Source organism: Eptatretus burgeri, chromosome 3, assembly GCF_056783735.1.
Source record: "Eptatretus burgeri isolate ZD-2024b chromosome 3, Ebu_testis_v1, whole genome shotgun sequence".
NCBI lineage: Eukaryota > Metazoa > Chordata > Myxini > Myxiniformes > Myxinidae > Eptatretus > Eptatretus burgeri.
This window is the reverse complement of record NC_140963.1, coordinates 86,836,646-86,855,905: the sequence shown is the minus strand read 5'-3', so window position 1 is coordinate 86,855,905 and position 19,260 is coordinate 86,836,646. Positions and strand designations below refer to the sequence as shown.

Genomic DNA, 19,260 nt, shown 5'->3' with positions numbered 1-19,260 from the left:
CCATCTACTACGTTGCCTTGTCTTAACTAATGACTTATCCAGGTATAATGGTGAACCGGCCGAGCCGGTGTGATTCCAAGTGAATGGATAACTGTGCTGTGAGTTTCATTCGATGTATCTATGACACCCCACAGGAGTGCACAGCTTGCTGTGAGGGAAATATCTGCAACATCCCAGTTCCACACAACACCTCCGATGCAGTGTTTGCCACCATCATGTTGCGTTCCTCTGCTTGGGGTCCCAGGATATCCTGGTGGCTGCTACGACTGCTGGTGCTTATCAGCATCCTTGTTTGCTGCATATCGGTCTGCTGATGTTTCCTTGGGTCGATGAAGATGAGGCTTCAGCATGTTCCGATTATCGGTCTTTGCAAGTGTTCCACTCCCTATTGTTACTTGAGGCTCTGTCTCGCCACCCACGGTGCCTGTGGATTGGGGGTGGGGTGTAGGTGTTTTGGGGCACAGAAGGTCATGTTTTTGAACCCAGCAGGTAACAGCTGAATTATTTTCTCGGGACACACCAACGGAGACCATGTTGAACGCTCTCTAAAATATGAAGAAAAACAGAACAAAACTTCAACCAAGGATATATTTACTTCGTCCTTCAATACGTTCAACAGCCAAATGAGCAATCGCATGGGAGGAACAACAAAATTAGATGGACTTGGACCAAGACCTTGTATTTCCACGGTCCCCCTAATGCATCGACCACCTTCCCAGTGGACATTTGACACGAGGTGTGCTGACGACGTGTGTGCAAGACATTCTTTCACCATTTGTAAAAATGATGACAATGGTGCATTCATTATGGAGTGATGCAGTGCCCCCCCATTGGTGCCTGAACAGGAATGCGAGTGTAAGTGGAGTTTTGCATCACGGTACAAAAGGGAATGTAATTTGAACAGATGAATCCGTCCACAAAAGCATTTTAACATCTGAATACACAGTGTAGAGGAATGTAGTACAAAGCGGGTCTCTTCTGTTTGACCAGTTCCATCTGATGGATGTTGTGCTAAATTGCAGAGAGAACTGGAGAGTTGCCTCACTTCACACTTGTGTTGGTCAATATAATAAATATATTTATGGGTTTTTTTTTTTTGATGGCTTGTGCAATGATTGCTTTCTAATTACAAAAGCAAGGAAAACTTTTTGATAGAGCAAATTATTTCTACTGAAAAGCAACGTTCAAATGAACATGTGAAACGAAATAGAGGATTCCGAAGGCTTCACAAAAGCAGGATGAACTCCGCAGTGTGATCATGATTCTTATTCTTCGTTCGTATGCAGCACAAGGATGCGGGGTAGCATCATTCGCTGAGGACGTGACTGTGTCACTGATGCAATGCCCTCTGCTGGTAAGGGAAGGAATTGTACACCACTCCTTCCCAATGCCAGATCTGTTTGTTTCTCTGTTTGTTTGTAACTTGAAAAATCGAAGATTTTTCAAGTATTTTGTTCAATCAATTTGTTAGCAGTTGGATGACTGCTTCCAGCAACATTCATCAACAATGATGACGAGCAACATTCCAGCAGTTGGATGACCTTGTCTTTGCCTGTCACTTTGGCTGCATCTGCATAGTCAGACCATCGTGATTGGAAATAGGCCCATTCCTCACTTGTCCCAGCGGATGAAATCGTGGAACGTTTCACCTGCTCAACTCCAGTTGTAACGACGTTGACATTGGCAGCTGTGTGAGTTGTGAAACTCTGCAGCCAGGACTGCTTCAACTTCGGGGGTGAGTACTCGGTCAGTGATAGGACAGTTTACAGTGGGCATCCTGGGGGTTGGTTGTCTCAGTGGTGATGTTCAATGCTCAGCTTCATCATAAATAGGAACTACTCCATTATGTGACATTCGTTTATTAGATTACAAATGATGAAGCTGCATCTGCAAATACACAAGAATATAACTGTTATAACCTTTACTGATGTTTGTGTTCATACTTCTTCTTCTTCTTCTTCTTCTTCTTTCGGCTCGCTCCTGTTAGGGGTTGCCACAGCAGATCAACCGTCTCCATTTCACTCTATCCTCCACGTATTCCATTGACACTCCAACCACCCGCATGTCCGCCCTCACCGTATTCATGAACCTCTTCTTTGGCCTTCCTCTTCTCCTGCCTGGCGGCTCCATCATCAACATCCTTCTCCCGATATACTCTGCTTCCCTCCTGTGCACATGTCCAAACCATCTCAATCTCGCCTCTCTCACTTTGTCTCCAAACCGTCCTTCCTGCGCTGTCCCTCTAATATACTCATTCCTTATCCTGTCCATCCTCGTCAATCCCAACGAGAATCGCAGCATCTTTAACTCTGCCACCTCCAGCTCCGCTTCCTGTCTTTTTGTTAGCGCCACCACCTCCAAACCATACAACATAGCTGGTCTCACTACCGTCTTGTATACTTTCCCCTTAACTCTTGCAGCTACCCTTCTGTCACAAATCACTCCTGCAACTCTTCTCCACCCACTCCATCCTGCCTGCACTCTCTTTTTCACTTCTCTCACACACTCTCCGTTACTTTGGACAGTTAATCCCAAGTATTTAAACCCATCCACCTTCCCCACCTCAACTCCTTGCAACCGCACCATACCACCACCCTCCCTCTCATTTACGCACATGTACTCCGTCTTACTCGGACTGACTATCATTCCCCTTCTCTCCAGTGCGTACCTCCACCTCTCGAGGCTCGCCTCAGCCTGCTCCCTACTCTCCCTACAGATCATGATGTCATCCGCGAACATCATAGTCCATGGGGACTCCAGTCTGATCTCGTCCGTCAACCTGTCCATCACCATTGCAAACAGAAAAGGGCTCAGAGTCGATCCTTGGTGCAATCCCACTTTTACCTTAAACCGGTCCGTCATTCCTACCGCACACCTCACCGCTGTCACACTGTCCTCATACATATCCTGCACGATCCTCACATACTTCTCCACCACTCCCGACTTCCTCATACAATGCCACAACTCCTCTCTTGGCACCCTATCATAAGCTTTCTCTAAATCCACAAACACACAATGTAACTCCTTCTGGCCTTCCCTATACTTCTCCATCAACATTCTCAAAGCAAACATCGCATCAGTGGTGCTCTTTCCTGGCATAAACCCACATTGCTGCTCACAGATCGTCACCTCTCCTCTCAACCGAGCTTCCACTACTCTTTCCCACAACTTCATGGTGTGGCTTAACAACTTTATCCCTCTGTAATTTCCACAGCTCTGCACATCACCCTTATTCTTGAAAATCGGAACCAGTACACTTCATCTCCACTCCTCCGGCATCCTCTCACTTTCCAAGACTTTATTAAACAATCTGGTTAACAACCCCACTGCCATCTCTCCTAAACACTTCCATTCCTCCACTGGTATACCATCTGGGCCAACCGCCTTTCCACTTTTCATCTTTTTCATAGCATTCCTCACTTCATCCTTACTGATCCACCCCACTTCCAGATTCACTATCTCCACCTCTTCCAACCTTCTCTCTCTCTCATTTTCTTCATTCATCAGCTCCTCAAAGTACTCCATCCACCTTCTCAACACACTCTCCTCGCTCGTCAGCACATTCCCATTTGCGTCCTTTATCACCCGAACCTGCAGCACATCCTTCCCAGCTCGGTCCCTCTGCCTTGCCAATCGGTATAAATCCTTTTCCCCTTCTTTTGTATCCAACTTCTCATACAGCTCGTCATATGCCTTTTCCTTGGCCTTTGCCACCTCTCTTTTTGCCTTTCGCTGCCACTCCTTGTACTCCTGCCAACTTTGTTCATCTCTCTGACTATCCCACTTCTTTTTTGCCAACCCCTTCTTCCTTATACTTTCCTGTACTTCCTCATTCCACCACCAAGTCTCCTTATCTTCCTTCCTCTGTCCAGATGTCACACCAAGTACCTTCCGAGCTATCTCCCTCACAACTTCTGCTGTCGTTGCCCAATCATCCCACCCATCTTTACCACCATCCAACACTTGTCTCACCTCCTCCCTGAATTTCACACAACAGTCTTCCTCCTTCAGCTTCCACCATCTGGTCCTTGGTTCAGCCCTCACTCTCTTCCTCAACCTCACCTCTAAAGTCATCCTACAGACCACCAATCGATGCTGTCGAGCTACACTCTCCCCTGCCACCACCTTACAGTCACGAATCTCTTTCAGGTTGCATCTCCTGCTTAAGATGTAATCCACCTGTGTGCACTATCCTCCACTCTTGTATGTCACCCTGTGTTCCTCCTTCTTGAAATACGTATTTACCACTGCCATTTCCATTCTTTTTGCAAACTCTACCACCATTTGCCCTTCCACATTTCTCTTGTTGAGACCGTACCTACCCATCACGTCCTCATCCTCTTTATTCCCTTCCCCAACATGTCCATTGAAATCTGCTCCAATCACCACTCTTTCATCCTTGGATACACTCTCCACCACTTCGTCTAACTCACTCCAGAAATCTTCTTTATACTCCATCTCACACCCCATATGTGGGGCATATGCACTGATGACAATCATCATCACCCCTTCAATTTCCAACTTCACACTCATCACTCGGTCAGACACTCTCCTCACCTCCAATAACCTCTTGACATAATCTTCCTTCAGGATTACCCCGACACCATTTCTCCTCCCATCCACACCATGGTAGAACAGTTTGAAACCACCTCCAATGCTCCGAGCCTTACTCCCCATCCACTTGGTCTCTTGTACACACAGTATGTCCACATTTCTTCTCTCCATCATATCATCATGTTTGTGTTCATACATGACTGTCTAAATAGTTCGATGTAAACTATTGTGGTTACCGATTGGGAAAATGAATGAGATTTAACTCCGAAGTTATTTCTCGAGGCCGTTGAAAAAAACAGCCGTGTGCCCATATATGGATGGTGATGTCATGTTCTCCAAAAGAAAGCAGCGCTCACTTGCTTATTGAAGAAGTGTCCAGTCGAGCGAGCTGTTCTTTCGCTTATTTTGAGCTTGCTGCTGTCCACATTATCCTTTTTTATTTTGAATTATTATAGAACAAAGTTATTTGGATATTTGTACATCATGCCTTGTTCGTGTGTCGTCATGTTTTGCGAAAATGGCTGGAAAATGGGAAATCGCTGCCACCGATTCCCGAAGGAATCAAACATTCATCGGCAGTAGAGAAGATTTGTACAAACAAAACGGGCGACTTTTCCGCCAAAGAAAACGGGTAAAGAGGACCCTTTGGAGAGACTTGTCAATTGTGGTGACCATTTCACAGCCGAGGATTACGAAGGCAACGCAGTGAGTGAGTTCGGTTACAAAACAAGCGTGACGCTGTGCCCACCATTCAGCCTTCTCCTCCTCAGCTGGCTCCTGCTTCATCTTCTCACACTGTGTCACCTCTCAAGAATTGGGGCATTGTGATTATCTATAAATGCACATAAGAAATCGAGAAATTATTGGAATACTTTCTGGATTGGAATCTGTCCTGTCATGGAAATGCACCAACATGCTCTGTCATGGGTAAATAAATGGCCATAACTTGCCCGATTAATATCAAACCTTGAAAAGGCACATCCTCAGGTCCCCAGCAATATGCCTGGTAAATTTCAATGAGAAATGGAAAGATTTTCCTTTTCTTGTTCAATGCATAAAATAATGTAAAGTTTGAATCGTCTTTGACTTGATATAATATTTTTTTAACGTTTCAGAAGCCTGGTGTTGGCTCAGTGGAAAGGATGGTGGTTTGGGAATCGAGGGACCTGAGTTCAAGCCCCGTTGGCCGCTGAAACAGCTTGTCGAGAAACAGCGAAAAAAAACCAGACACACACACACACACACACAGACACATACACACAGAGACACAGAGACACACACACAGACACACACACACAGAGACACAGAGACACACACACACAGAGACACACACACACAGAGACACACACACACACAGAGACACACAGACACACACACACAGAGACACACACACACAGAGACACACACACACACAGAGACACACACACACACACAGAGACACACACACACACACAGAAACACACACACACACCTTGATGTGTTAATTCAGCGGCCAATGGGGCTTGAACTCAGGTCCCTCGATTCCCAAGCCACCATCCTTTCCACTGAGCTAACACCAGGCTTCTGAAACGTTAAAAAAATATTATATCAAGTCAAAGACGATTCAAACTTTACATTATTTTATGCATTGAACAAGAAAAGGAAAATCTACAAACCATTGTGTCTGGTGGAGCCAGACAGTCAATCCTGCCACTTGTGCAAGAAATAGACCGTTTTCTGGCACTTGCAAGTGGCTCAAATGTATATCGCTCAGGGCGAGAAACTCCATCTCACGATAATTCCAGCAGTGTGTGCCTGTGTCTGTGACCGCTGTTTCTCGACAACCGCTGGCCCGATATAATTGAAACTTGCCAGATTTCTTGCTGGGGACTTGAGGATGTGCCTTTTCAAGGTTTTATATTAATTGGACAAGTGCTTCCCAAGTTATGGCCATTTATTTACCAAACCAATGACAAGACACGTTGTTGCGTGGGCGTGGCCGATGGGGAAGGGAAGCACAGCCGCGTTCGCCATTCCGGGTGAAAACGTCCGGACTTCCGAAGAGTGATGACTTCGTGTATTTTAATAATTTCTCGGTTTCTTATGCGCATTTATAGATAAACACTATGCCCCAAGTTATGATCGTTTTCATATTAGACGGTGCATAAATTTCGGTAACATCAGAGTGAGCTGGTGTGCTCCGAACCAGGAAGTAATTTTTTTCTCTCTTCTCTTCTCTTTTTGTTTTTCCTTACGATGACATTGCGAAAAGGTAAAATACGTTGGCGCTTATTGAATAATTGGCCGTTAAATCCTAAATTGCGAATCATCGTAACTGTGATATGCGAACTTCCGCGCCACGAACGTGCGGGCACGCCAGAGCGAAGAAACGGCCTGTGTGGTTGTTTGTTGCTCGCGGTCGGAATTTTTTTTTTGACGGGCACGTTCTGGTCGTATAAATTCCCATTGTATTCCGATATAAATTTCGGAATGAAATCACTCTGATTCGCATCTCGCCATTTTTCACACGCTGTTTCCGAATATTCACGGTTTTCGCAGAAAGTGACGTCATAGCATCTTCAGTTATTTCAGGTCTGTTTTTCGATCACTGACAAAAGTTTTGACTCAAGTTAATTTTAGCATATTGAGTTTCAAATGTAAGAAAACAAGTGAAATCCTTCAATACAACGCGTTGTTGTTGTTGTTGTTGTTGTTGTTCGTCTTTCGGCTGCTCCCGTTCGGGGTCGCCACAGCGGATCATCCGTTATGATCCACATACTGATTTGGCACAGGTTTTACGCCGGATGCCCTTCCTGACGCAACCCTGGTCGTCTCTTACGACACAGGGATAAGGATTGGGTTTCGCCATGATTCCGGGCTGCCCTACATCCTCTCATTGCGCGGCCCAGTGCAGAGCTCCCGTCTTCAAGCGATCCTCAACCCAAGCCTCCGAGTAGCCGGATTACAGGCGCACGCCACTACGCCCGGTCCTTCAATACAGCGCGTGTGGTAAAGCAAATGAGTACACTGATGTCAAAATAAGCAATTGTGCTTTTTTCAGTTGAAAAACAATTAAAAAGCGTACTTAATATTTGAAATGTAAAAATCTTGTTATTATTGTGATAAGCACCTTGATATATAACAGAAGGAATGAAATCGTTCGATACAGCGTGGCAGAGGACCGCAAAAGAATGATGGCATAAGAACTTTGCTTTCAGCATTCAGCGATTGGCGCAAAATGCGATGGTGGGCGGAAGTGACGTCTTTCGTTCGTTCGTACATGAGGGGAGCGTTTCTTCGTTTTTTTTTTTTTTTCCGTCAAGCAATAAATTAAATGGTTTTCACATATTATATAACACAGTTTCACAAATTTCCATTGAAATACTCGGAAATGGCGACAATTGACGGAAATACCCATCGGTTACGCACTGCATCTACCGGATGGCCGTCATTGGTTGTCTTGAGGCACATGGGAGGGGAGGGAGACAGGAGACACCGAAGACGTGGTAGACAACGCCGGGGACATTTGAAACTCGATGAAATTGTATACAGCACAGGCGCTGTAATAAATACCACACATTTATTAATGTGCTTACAACCTTCGAATCACGCTAAGTCATCAGCGACCCAAAACCTGCTCTTAAAAGATTTTCACTCAATCCAATATGGCTACCAATATGTGACATCAATTATTCATGAAAACAGTAGTATCCCCAAGGCTTGGGGGCCATTTGTGTGAAAGTTTCCCCTCGCTTGCCCAGTTGTTCTGGAGAATATATTCATAGGTTTTAGGGTAAATCCAATATGGCTGCCAAACCATATGACCTAAGATGTCATATGTGAACCTTTTCTTCCTCATGGATAAGTGGTCATACATGCAAAGTTTCACCTCCATGTCAAAGATTTGCGAAGGTTTTATTTTTTAACATGGCTGCCAAAGCACATGACCGATGATGTCCTCAATTTTTTTTTTTCTGTGGACCACTTTAACCCGAATTGACCCTCAAAAATTTTACGAATCAGATGAAGTTTGCATTCTACATCTGCAATTATGACGTCATAAAAGGCACCAATGACGTCCTTAAAAAAACAAAATAATAATAAACATTCCCCATGAGGTGTACATATTTGCCATGTGCAAAGTTTCAATTTTTTTTCCTTCGTGCAGTTTCAGAGATAAAGGTCCAAAGTTCTGTTTTTCCAACATGGCTGCCACACCACGTGACCTATGACGTCATAATCATTAAAACATTCAACATGGGTAGTCGCTCCGACAGTGTAAATTTTGTCTCAATCTCACAAGTGTTTGCAGAGAAAAACACCAAAGTTCTGTCCAGATAACAAACAAACCTAAATGCAATACCATCTCCTACAACAAGAGTAATAAACTGGCAGATTAAATTTGAGGATGAATAAAGCACTTTGTATGTCTTTGTAAATAACATGGTGTTTCTGTGTAAACTAGAAGGGCACTCTGTAGAACACATACCTCTGCCAGGCTGAACAGTTTGTGTTGTATCCCACTGATAGGCTAGATCTGGATCCAGATGTGAACCAAAATCAAATCAGCTCGTTCTTGTCACTTACCCAACTCATCCACCAAGTTTTGTCATAACTCGTCCACAACTTTTTGAGATATCATACCTATACATAGATTTTTTGTCACATCTCTCAATAATAAAGAACCACTTAAAAATTATTGTACAGTATTCAGATCCAGATCTTCACGAAAATCTAAATCAATTCATCCTATTCACACACCCAACCCCTCCACCAAATTTCGTTGGAAAACTTCCACAACTGAGATATCCTACTCAAAGACAAACAGGGCAGAAGGCACATTGGGTAGAAAATATGGAAAACTGGAAATTTAGAATGAGGAAGATTAGGGTGGGGTTAACAAGGGTAGAAAATATCATAGTTTTGGATTGGGGATAATCTGAGATGGTAGTGAATAGATATATGAAGACCTGGTGGGAAGAATGAGATTGACGAGAATGTGGAAGTTGATTCCAGAGGTGGCAAAAAAGAGGAACAAACAAAAGGTGAGCAGTGATTCTGGATTTAAGAAGTTTCACCAGAATGGGGTTGATGGTGCACCATGTGTGCCCTGCAGAAAACTGGATGGGGGGGGGGGAAGGGGTATAAAACATGCAACGGGAAAAGAGCAGAGGGTACAAGACCTGAGAAAATGTTGAAAATTCAACATCAAACGAGTGAGTGAACATTGATGAACTTTACTGTGCTACTAAAAATGTCAGTAAGTGAAAGGTTAAAAAATAAAAGCGTAGCCAGCCATTAGGCTGCGTGATTACCACCACAGGTCAAGGATTCACATGTACCAATCTTAGCAAAAATAGCAGCAGAGATCATCTAACCTGTTTAAACTCCATAATGGAGACAATCAAAGGGAGGGAACAAAACAGCATGACTTGTTTGTAATCACACTAACACTCAACCATCTTTAAAACTCGAGTTAAAAAAAAACAAACAAACAATGAACTCGAGGAACAAAAACACAGCAAAACGAATCATATGTGGTTTTTTTTTTTAATGAACATCAGATGAATCAGAGCTCATGCTCTGCACCAGTAGATACACGTTTTGCATTGTTAAAAATAAATAACAGCACTTCAGTGAGGGTTGTCAATGTTTTTGTTTTTCCAGCAACTTGTACATTTTGTGACTAACATGGTTGAGCAAACCATTGATAAAAAGTTGTTCCTCAACAAGAGAAACTTGCATTTCTCCAAAATGGCAGTGACAGCCCAGTTTAGAATATCAAACCTTTGCACAAAAGGCATATTGATCGGATGTTAGAACGTGCTTAAAATGCATGAGAAGGCCTTATTCTTCAACCCTCACTGCTGAAGATAAACTTTGATGAAACATTTTACCATGTCACTTCTCAACACAAAGGCAACGCCAAATACCTTGGGTTGTACATGCAGCAATTTTCCCAAAAGGATAATCCCAATTTCTCATTTTACAATCCTGTTCACTCCATGGTGAATAGTGGTGTACAGCAGGATCAATCAAAATTGGACAAAATAATAATAATATTAATAAAAATGCCTTTTGTGGTGAAGCACAAGCTGGTGGACCCTTCATAATCGCAAAATGATATTACGGCAAAGATTAACAAAGAGAGCTTACATGCCACAGAAATCAAGCATTGTCAAGTTGGATCAAACACAGACAGACAGACTTGCATGCGGTTTGACAAGTTTCTCTTGGGTACCAATACAAGCCAATTCAAATCATACAGGGTTTACATTGGGACTAGAATGAACGCACAACCTGATATCATTTGTCATTCATACGTGCTCACACGAGGTAGCAATCCCAATCTCACACAAAAGCAAAACGACAATTTTAAGCACTCACTAATTGCTCAATTAAAAGACCAGACCATCATAAAATGCAGGTGGTGACAATATGACAACAAAAGAAAAAAAGTTCAAGCCAAGGTATCACATTTAAACAATGCGGACAATTGACATAAAGTAGTACAGAGGAAACCCACATTGTGAGAGCAGACAGAACGGAAGCGGACATGATTTGGCATTGAACGTAGTCCAAAATGGCAAAGAGCAACACATCTCAGCATAAAGTAACACATGTAAAGAATAGCAATGAAGTTACAAGGATCTGAAAATTGACAACCGATTGGTATAGCATCAGATGGAGCAGGACAGTGAATCTACAGAGATTAAGTACTGCAAGGCAAAATAGGGTGGAAGTTAAGGTCATGAGCTCTGAGGTTCACCCAGATGTTGCACAAGTGGGCACTCTGGCGGAGCAGTCGTGAAGAGGCTGCCGACAAATACGTGCCTGCCCCACAGTGGATGCCGGATCACCTTGCAACATCCCAAGTCTTCCACTTGAAAGCCCAGGTGGCTGTATCGATCATCAGTCTCAAACATAGTGCTATTTGTATAAGCACCAAAAAACTGCAAAAAATGAAACAAACCAAAATATTTGACTTGCAAGGGAAGCAAGACACCTTCTTGATAATGCTTGCCTTTGCCTGAAAGGGGAATCGATGTCAACAAATCATTGGAAGGAGCATCAAAGGGCAACCAGGTCAGTCATAGTTGGAGAAAAGAGGGCAATGAAACGGACCCAGTAATACATACGATCAAAATAGACCTTAGTCCGACATCTATCATAATCACATAAGACTGATGATACTTGAGTCAGAGCTGAAATAATTATAATACAACTAACTTTGGTGCTAAAGCAGCTTGAGGGCAAAGACTACATTGTGTGGTTTGTTGTTGCCTTCCCAGCAGTCATCAAGGCAGGAATTTGTAATTTGTTTATGGTGCTAGCAATAGTTCACGTACTCTTTGTGAAGGACACGATGGGGTCTTAAACCTCCACCAAACAATGAACCAAAGGCTGTAGATAGGACACCAAGTTTAACATAATCTGAGGGACTGTGGACACATTGAAGAATCACCTATATTCCAGCAGTAGTTATATATATATACATACATACATACATACATACATACATACATACATACATACATATATATATATATATATATATATATATATATATATATATATATATATATATATATATATATATATATATACATATATATATATATATATATATATATATATATATATATATATATATATATATATATATATATATATATATACATATACATACCAGAGCCTGGTGTTGGCGCAGTGGTTAGGGCAGCGGCTTGGGATCCAAAAGGTCCTAAGTTCAAGCCCCGTTGGGCCACTGAATTAATACACCAGGGGGTTGACTCAGCCTGTCATACTTCCGAGGTCGGCGAAATGAGTACCAGTATACTGGGCCGGTGTATACCCCGGTTAAAATAGGTGTACCATATCCCTGTATCGTAAGAGGTGACCAGGGTTGCGTCAGGAAGGGCATCCGGCGTAAAACATGTGCCAAATCACTATGCGGATCATACGGATGATCCGCTGTGGCGACCCCTAACGGGAGCAGCCGAAAGAAGAAGAAATATATATATATATATATATATATATATATATATATATATATATATATATATATATATATATATATATATATATTAAACAAAAGCTTGGAAGTTGGCATACTGGTGGAAGATTACTTTTATATCTGAATGCAGCTGGTCACATGAAACAAGCAAACCACCTGTTCAAGTCCACCATACAACTAATGCTAGCAGATGGGATGCCCAGTTTAATATCCATCTGACAGAAAGCACATATACTGACATCTCACCCTACCTGTAAAACACCAGGACAAAAGTTTATAGCTGGGTTGAGATACGAATCCTGGTAAGACAGTTCAGGAGCGAGTGTGCAAACATCTTGGCTAACCTGTCAACCTAGCGTGCTGGTACTGTCGATGTGCGGCCATCCTGAACTCTGTTGTAGTTTCGCATGGTAACAAATGTATATTTTCAAACATTATCCATAGTGTCAAACATTTTCAATTTACTGAAACCACAAAACCATTCGACAGTTTTGGAATGAAGCAATTTACTGTACTTACAGACATTGCACACCATTTAGAAACTGATACATTACCTTTCGGATGTGACATGATATGACAGTTTTATAGCTCAGCTTCTGTTTATCCAATTTTGAGCAAAACCAATATTTTCTCTATATTTAAAAATAAAAATTTAAAAAAGCTGAAAAGAGAGAAATATGAGCTCTTGGACGAGGAGAAGAATGACACAGGAACAGCTCTACAGCCCAACAGTGTAAAATGCAATGGTGCAATGCATCAAGAAGAAGCCTTTTATACTTTTTCATCAGAATTGCAAGGTGCAAAAACGACGATCAATTTATTTGGAAAATTTTCACATTATTCTCGAGTTTGTGCTGAAACAGCAAATGTGAAATGTGAAAAAAAACATAATTATGATTATTACCTCTGCCACCGAAGGTGAAGGAGGTTATGTTTTCACCCCTTTCTGTCTGTTTATCTGGTTGTTTGTGTACAGGATATCTCAAAAAGTTGTGGACAGATTCAAATGAAATTTTGTGGACACGTTGGGTGTGTGACAAGGACGAAATGATTAGATTGTGGTGAAGATCCGGATCCATATCCGACGATTAGAAATTTTTTAATTGATTCTTCACCATTGAGAGACAGGGCCAAAAACTATATATACCATGATATCTCAAAAAGTTGTGTACGAATTCAGACGAAACTTGGTCGATACGTTGGGTATGTACCAAGAACGAACTGATTCAATGTTGGTGAAGATCTGAATCCAAATCTGAATGCGAGAATTATTTAATATTTAAAGTGATTCTTCATCATTGAGAGATCGAGCCAAAAACAATGTAGTACTGTACAGCACGATATTTAAAAAAAAACATATTGGGCCTTATTTGTTCTCATGGATCAGGCATAGCATGTTGGAGGCATGCGCTCTAACGAGTGCCTTTCTAGTTTATGCATAGTTATAAATAATATTGGAAAATTTTAATGAACAATTTTGTGCATGAAAAAAATGGGATATGGGCAGACGAAACAGATGTTCAAAACACAAAAGATTAGTTGAGTGTCAGGATTATATGGAATAGGGAGAATGAAGGGGGTTATGGTAGAGGGGGTTCTGCACAAGTTGGAAATTCTGAGGCGGGAATGGAAGAAATAATGAAGACACGATGCACAGAATGCTTGAAGGAGTAGAGGGAGGAACATGAGGAAACAGACAGTCAGTTCTACAGAAAAGCAGAGAGAACAAGAAAGAAGTGAGCATCCAGCTTAGACTTGTGGAGGAACACCAACTTTGAATTGTTGGAGGATTGTGCACTATCCAGGGGAGAGGAGTTCCAGGAACTGCACCTCTTCTGAGGCTTGGCCATAAAAATAAACTTGATGGGGAGGGAAGGGGAGAGGTTGACAGCTGATCATTTAAGAAAACGGAGTGAAACCTCACGACGATGTTGAAAGACATGTACCAAGTAGCCAATTAATTATTTGTATGTTTTTGCAACCTGCCCACAAACACAGTGTACTGTTCTGCACAGAGTAGAGCCATCAGTAAAATGGCACAGAAGATTTTGCAGGGTCAATAATGGAGACCAAAAATAAAGATGGGCCTAAAATGTTGTCTTGTGGAAAAAAACCAGCCTCAATATTAAATCATGAAGGCATACCCTCAAGAGTGAACCATTATTTCTGATTGTGGAGAAGAAAAAACAAAAGACAAACCAATTGGATAATGATTCAAGCAGAGCTGTAACCTCTCACCCTACCTTCACCCCACCCTCTAAAATACTATTAGCAGACAGTTAGGGAAGCAACATTGGGTGCCAACCGATATAAAAGGCAGTTCCTGAGGCTTAAAGCAACAACACCATTGATTTTAGGTGCAGTCCATTACAAACCTCAACATTTATGATAGAGAAATGTGACCTCATCTCAAGCCCTGTAATAATGGAGAAAAATATTTTGTAGGATTTTGAATGCGATACTTTTCAAAATTGTGCATTAAAGATTTCCAACATTTAATATCACAATGTATAAATTATGCACAGTTTTATGAATGACCTTTGACATCTGATATTTCAGAACTGTAATAAATAGCCTTGTGGGGAACTGATGGTTATTTCCTCAACAGGCCAGGTGAAAATGAGGGATTATGGGGAAAGTGCCATGGCCTCCCTTCCTGAAGTGGTCTGGGGAGCACAACTTAAGGTTAGGGCATGGTCATCATGATACCGTGTGGCGAGTTTGGTCTGAATCTGTCTGGAGGTTTCTGAAAAGATTTTTGAATAAAATATCAATATTTGGGGCAAAACTGCCATTTCAACACCATTATAAGGGGGTGAATCTGCATGGGGAGCACAACCCCACAAGACCTTGCTGTCCTAATGCATCGTACCAAATTTAGTCGATAATCGGTCGGGTAGTTTGTGAGGAGACGATTTCAACAAATGCTAACTGACATACTCTACCGGTCTCGAGTTTTAGAACATCCCAGTTTTTTTGTTTTTTTTTCTTTCAGTTTTTACTGAAATTTAAGCAGTTCAAGTCCAGTGAATAACCTGAAATGGCACAAAGCTAAACGGTAAACTGCCAGAGGTTAAAAAAAAAACATGTAAATTTCAGAGTTGTTAAAAAAGACACTTTTCAGGTAACAGGTAATGGGTTGGCAACTGCAGCTATTCTGCAGCAATGGAAGTAAATTAAGCCTTGAAAGTTGATGCAAACAATTCCTACAGGTGTCCAAACTTTTGTTGATTAGTTACAAATCCTCTGTCTGTATTTAAGCAGTGTTGGAACAGACTGTGTTGCTACACCCTCTGAAGCATTATTTTGACAATATTGCACTGCAGGAAGTAGTATATTGCTATCATAATGGCGAGAAAAAGACAATTAACAAAGGAAGACAGACAGAGCATTATAACCCTTAAAACTGCAGGTCTTTCCTTTAGAGAAATTGCAAAGTGAGCCAAGGTGTCAGGGAGTACAGTTTCCTACACCATCAAAAGGCACTTGGAAACTGACAGGAAGAGTCTGGCAGACCCAAAGCCACAACACAATCAGAAGATAAGTTTCTGAGTCAACAGCTTGCGTGATAGGTGGCTCACAGAACAGCAGCTTCAAGCACAGCTTAACACTGGTCAAAGTAAGGAAGTCTGTTTCAACTGTGAAGAGAAGACTTCGAGCTGCAGCTTCGACAGGTCGAGTGGCGGTAAGAAAACCATTTCTAAGATGGCAAAATAAAAAAGAGGCTTCCCTGGGCCATGAAGCACCGCCAGTGGACTACTGAAAACTGGAAGAAGGTCTTATGGACCGATGAATCAAAATTTGAAATCTTTGGTTAATCACGTAGGGTTTTTGTACGCCATTGAGTAAGTGAAATGATGGTTCCTCAGTGTGTGACACCAACTGTCAAACATGGAGGAGGAAGCGTGATGATCTGAGGCTCTTTTGCTGGATCCAGAGTCCGTGACTTGCACAGTGACTGGCACCCTGAACCAAAAGGGCTACCACAGCATTTTGCAACACCATGCAATAACCTCTGGTCTACGCCAAGTTGGTCAGGGGTTCATCCTACAGCAAGATAACGACCCAAAACATACCTCCAGGCTCTGTCAGAACTCCCTTTGAATAAAAGAACAAGATGGGAGGCTTCAAATCATGGAATGGCCAGCACAGTCTCCAGACTTAAACCCCATCGAGCTGGTTTGGGATAAACTGAACGGAAGGGTGAAAGCAAAGCAACCTACAAGTGCAACACATTTGTGGGAACTTCTGCAACAGTATTGCAGCAAGGAAACAACAGTATCAATATTTGATTTCCATTGAAGAAAGAATGTCACGAGTATGTTCGGCTGTTATATCTGCAAAAGGTGGCGACTTTGATGAGTCAAAAATTTAGATTAGATTTTGTTCAACAAAACAATTCCATGATTTCTTTTTTATCTGCAATTGCTCATTTGTTCTCTGCTTTAATTTCAGAGTGCATTGAAACATTAAACTGCTGAAATTTCAGTAAAAACTAGAAAAATGGGAGTGTTCTAGAACTTTTGACTGGTAGAGTATGTACTTACAGACCGGGATGCACTCTACGAGCCTATTTCAGAGAAATAACCTAATAATGTGCAAAAGATTTCCAAAGATATTTATCACCGTTTTGCACCATGGAAGTTCTCATGAAAAAAAAAATATATAAAATGCTTCTTAGTAATGCATTGCATTGCACAAGGAATGACATGGCTGGAGTCACTGCCGCAACTCTCGATAAACAACAATCTTCGATCAAATGTTGTTAAATTTACAAACCCAGACTTACTGCAAGACCAGATGAAGGGTCGATGAAGTCAGCCCAGTAGCCTTCGGCTCGCAAGGCAAAGCAAATTTCTCTCGCGCCATCAATAAACTGCAAGTGCAAGAATAAGTCAGGATATCACCTGGACAGCTCAAAACTATCACAGTGCATTATGTTGATACAAACCATAAATTATGGTTTACTCCCCCACCCCCCCCGCCCAAAAAAGTCATTTGTACCATGTGCAATTGAAGTGTTAAATTAAAATTCTTAGCCATTTTGCTGTTTAATTCATCTTCTGTTTTTTTAAAACCCAGTTTTCTTATTCCTTTAGATATTTTATGATTTTATTTTTTTCCATGACATTTGAACTAACAGTGTCTTCAAAGGAATTTCCTTGGATACGGGACAATAAATATTATAATTATTTAAATGCAATCAAAATTAATGACACGATCAACTACAACATTCACAGGATGTCAACAGTTTCTAAAAAGGCCCATTTCAGATTAATTAAACTTGGTGCAATCAACTACTGATTGGGCTTTTCCATCACATTTGACTGTTGTGCGAAAACAAAATTTTTGCAACTTTTGAAGCATTATTTCAGATGTCTCTGAGTGGTTGGTGCTGCTGATCATCTCTCAATACTGGGGAATCTAATGTCCTCAGCATCTCATCAAAAAGCTCTCGATATCGTTCTGCTTTTCCACATGCTTTGATATAATATCCTTTTTAGAAGAAACCAAAATGGCACTCTTCAATGTCACAGCGTCAACAGATATGTCTCCGCCAACATCATTACATCATTATACATACTTTTCGCAAGTTTGATTTAAATCCCTTCACTGTTGTCAAGTATCAGATATACGAGGTGTGCTCAAAAAGTATCCAACCTTAATTTTTCGTGCATCAACAAATGAAGCTCGGGAGGCGTGGTTTGGTGCACGTATGTAGGCGATCCTAATCTGTATGTGTGAATATTTTCCCGCCTGCAGAAGCTGTCAGTCACCCACAGACCGCCGATGAGTGAGGAAGTGTAAGTGAGCGCCGTCGGATTTTCGTTTTTCACAAAACAATGGAAAAACTTGAACAACGCTACTGCATCAAATTTTGTGTAAAGCTTGGCGATTCCCAAGTGGATACGACCCGCAATATTCAACAGGCCTTCGGGGACAAAGCAATGGGCACCACACAGATAAGAGTGGTACAACCGCTTCAAAGATGGTCACACATCAGTGGAAAGTGAAGCACCTTCTAGTAGGCCCTCAACATCCCGAAATGAGATCGTCATTGACCAAGTGAGGACCCTGCTGATGGAGGATCGTCGAATAACGATCAGAGAACTTGCAGACGAGGCGGGCTTCAACATTGGATCCGTTCATTCCATTGTGACTGAGGATTTGGGCTGAAGGAGAATCTCAGCGAAGTTCGTGCCAAAGCTGCTAACGATCGAGCAGAAGCAACTCCGTTTGGAGATCGCACAGGACATGCTGGAGACTGTGAACAGCGATCCCAACTTCTTCAACACAGCGATCACTGGCGATGAGACCACAGTGATCCGTCATTTTGTCAAAAACGAAAATCCAACGGCGCTCACTTACACTTCCTCACTCATCGGCGGTCTGTCGGCGACTGTCGGGAAAATATTCACTCATACGGATTAGGATCGCCGACATACGTGCACCAAACCACACCTCCCAAGCTTCATTTGTTTACGCACGAAAAATTAAGGTTGGATACTTTTTGAACACACCTCGTATAAGTGATATGACCTCTGACCTTTGACGCCAAAATCTAATCAGTTCAGGGATTTACAAGGAATTAAGATGCAGGAGGAGGCCATTCAGCCCATCATGCCTGCACCACACCAATACCAGATTTAATCAATCCGTTGATATCCCTTCCCTTTGTGTGCAGCCTTTTTAGCTGCAACACTGGTACT

At 42.0% G+C, this 19,260-nt stretch overlaps 2 protein-coding genes across 11 annotated transcripts in view; one reads left to right on the top strand and one right to left on the bottom strand.

Annotated features, from left to right (window-relative positions):
• Positions 1 to 1,096, top strand: part of LYPD6 (LY6/PLAUR domain containing 6) — a 115,156-nt gene extending 114,060 nt beyond the window's left edge. For 4 of the 9 annotated variants that reach the window (XM_085874376.1, XM_085874374.1, XM_085874375.1 and 1 more), the window contains exon 5: positions 135 to 1,088. In XM_085874376.1, the coding sequence (XP_085730502.1) occupies positions 135 to 314 (180 nt within the window). In that variant the 3' untranslated portion in view covers positions 315 to 1,088. Of the gene's footprint in view, positions 1 to 134 lie in introns of all 9 variants that reach the window. The other 5 variants (XM_085874369.1, XM_085874371.1, XM_085874370.1 and 2 more) reach the window with 2 other exon arrangements.
• Positions 1,097 to 10,069: 8,973 nt separating this feature from the next.
• Positions 10,070 to 19,260, bottom strand: part of MMADHC (metabolism of cobalamin associated D) — a 52,001-nt gene continuing 42,810 nt past the window's right edge. For both annotated transcript variants that reach the window (XM_085874364.1, XM_085874363.1), the window contains exons 7-8: positions 17,340 to 17,426; positions 10,070 to 11,486 (exon numbers count right to left, since the gene is read on the bottom strand). In XM_085874364.1, coding sequence (XP_085730490.1) covers positions 11,283 to 11,486; positions 17,340 to 17,426 — 291 coding nt within the window. In that variant the 3' untranslated portion in view covers positions 10,070 to 11,282. The remainder of the gene's footprint in view (positions 11,487 to 17,339; positions 17,427 to 19,260) is intronic.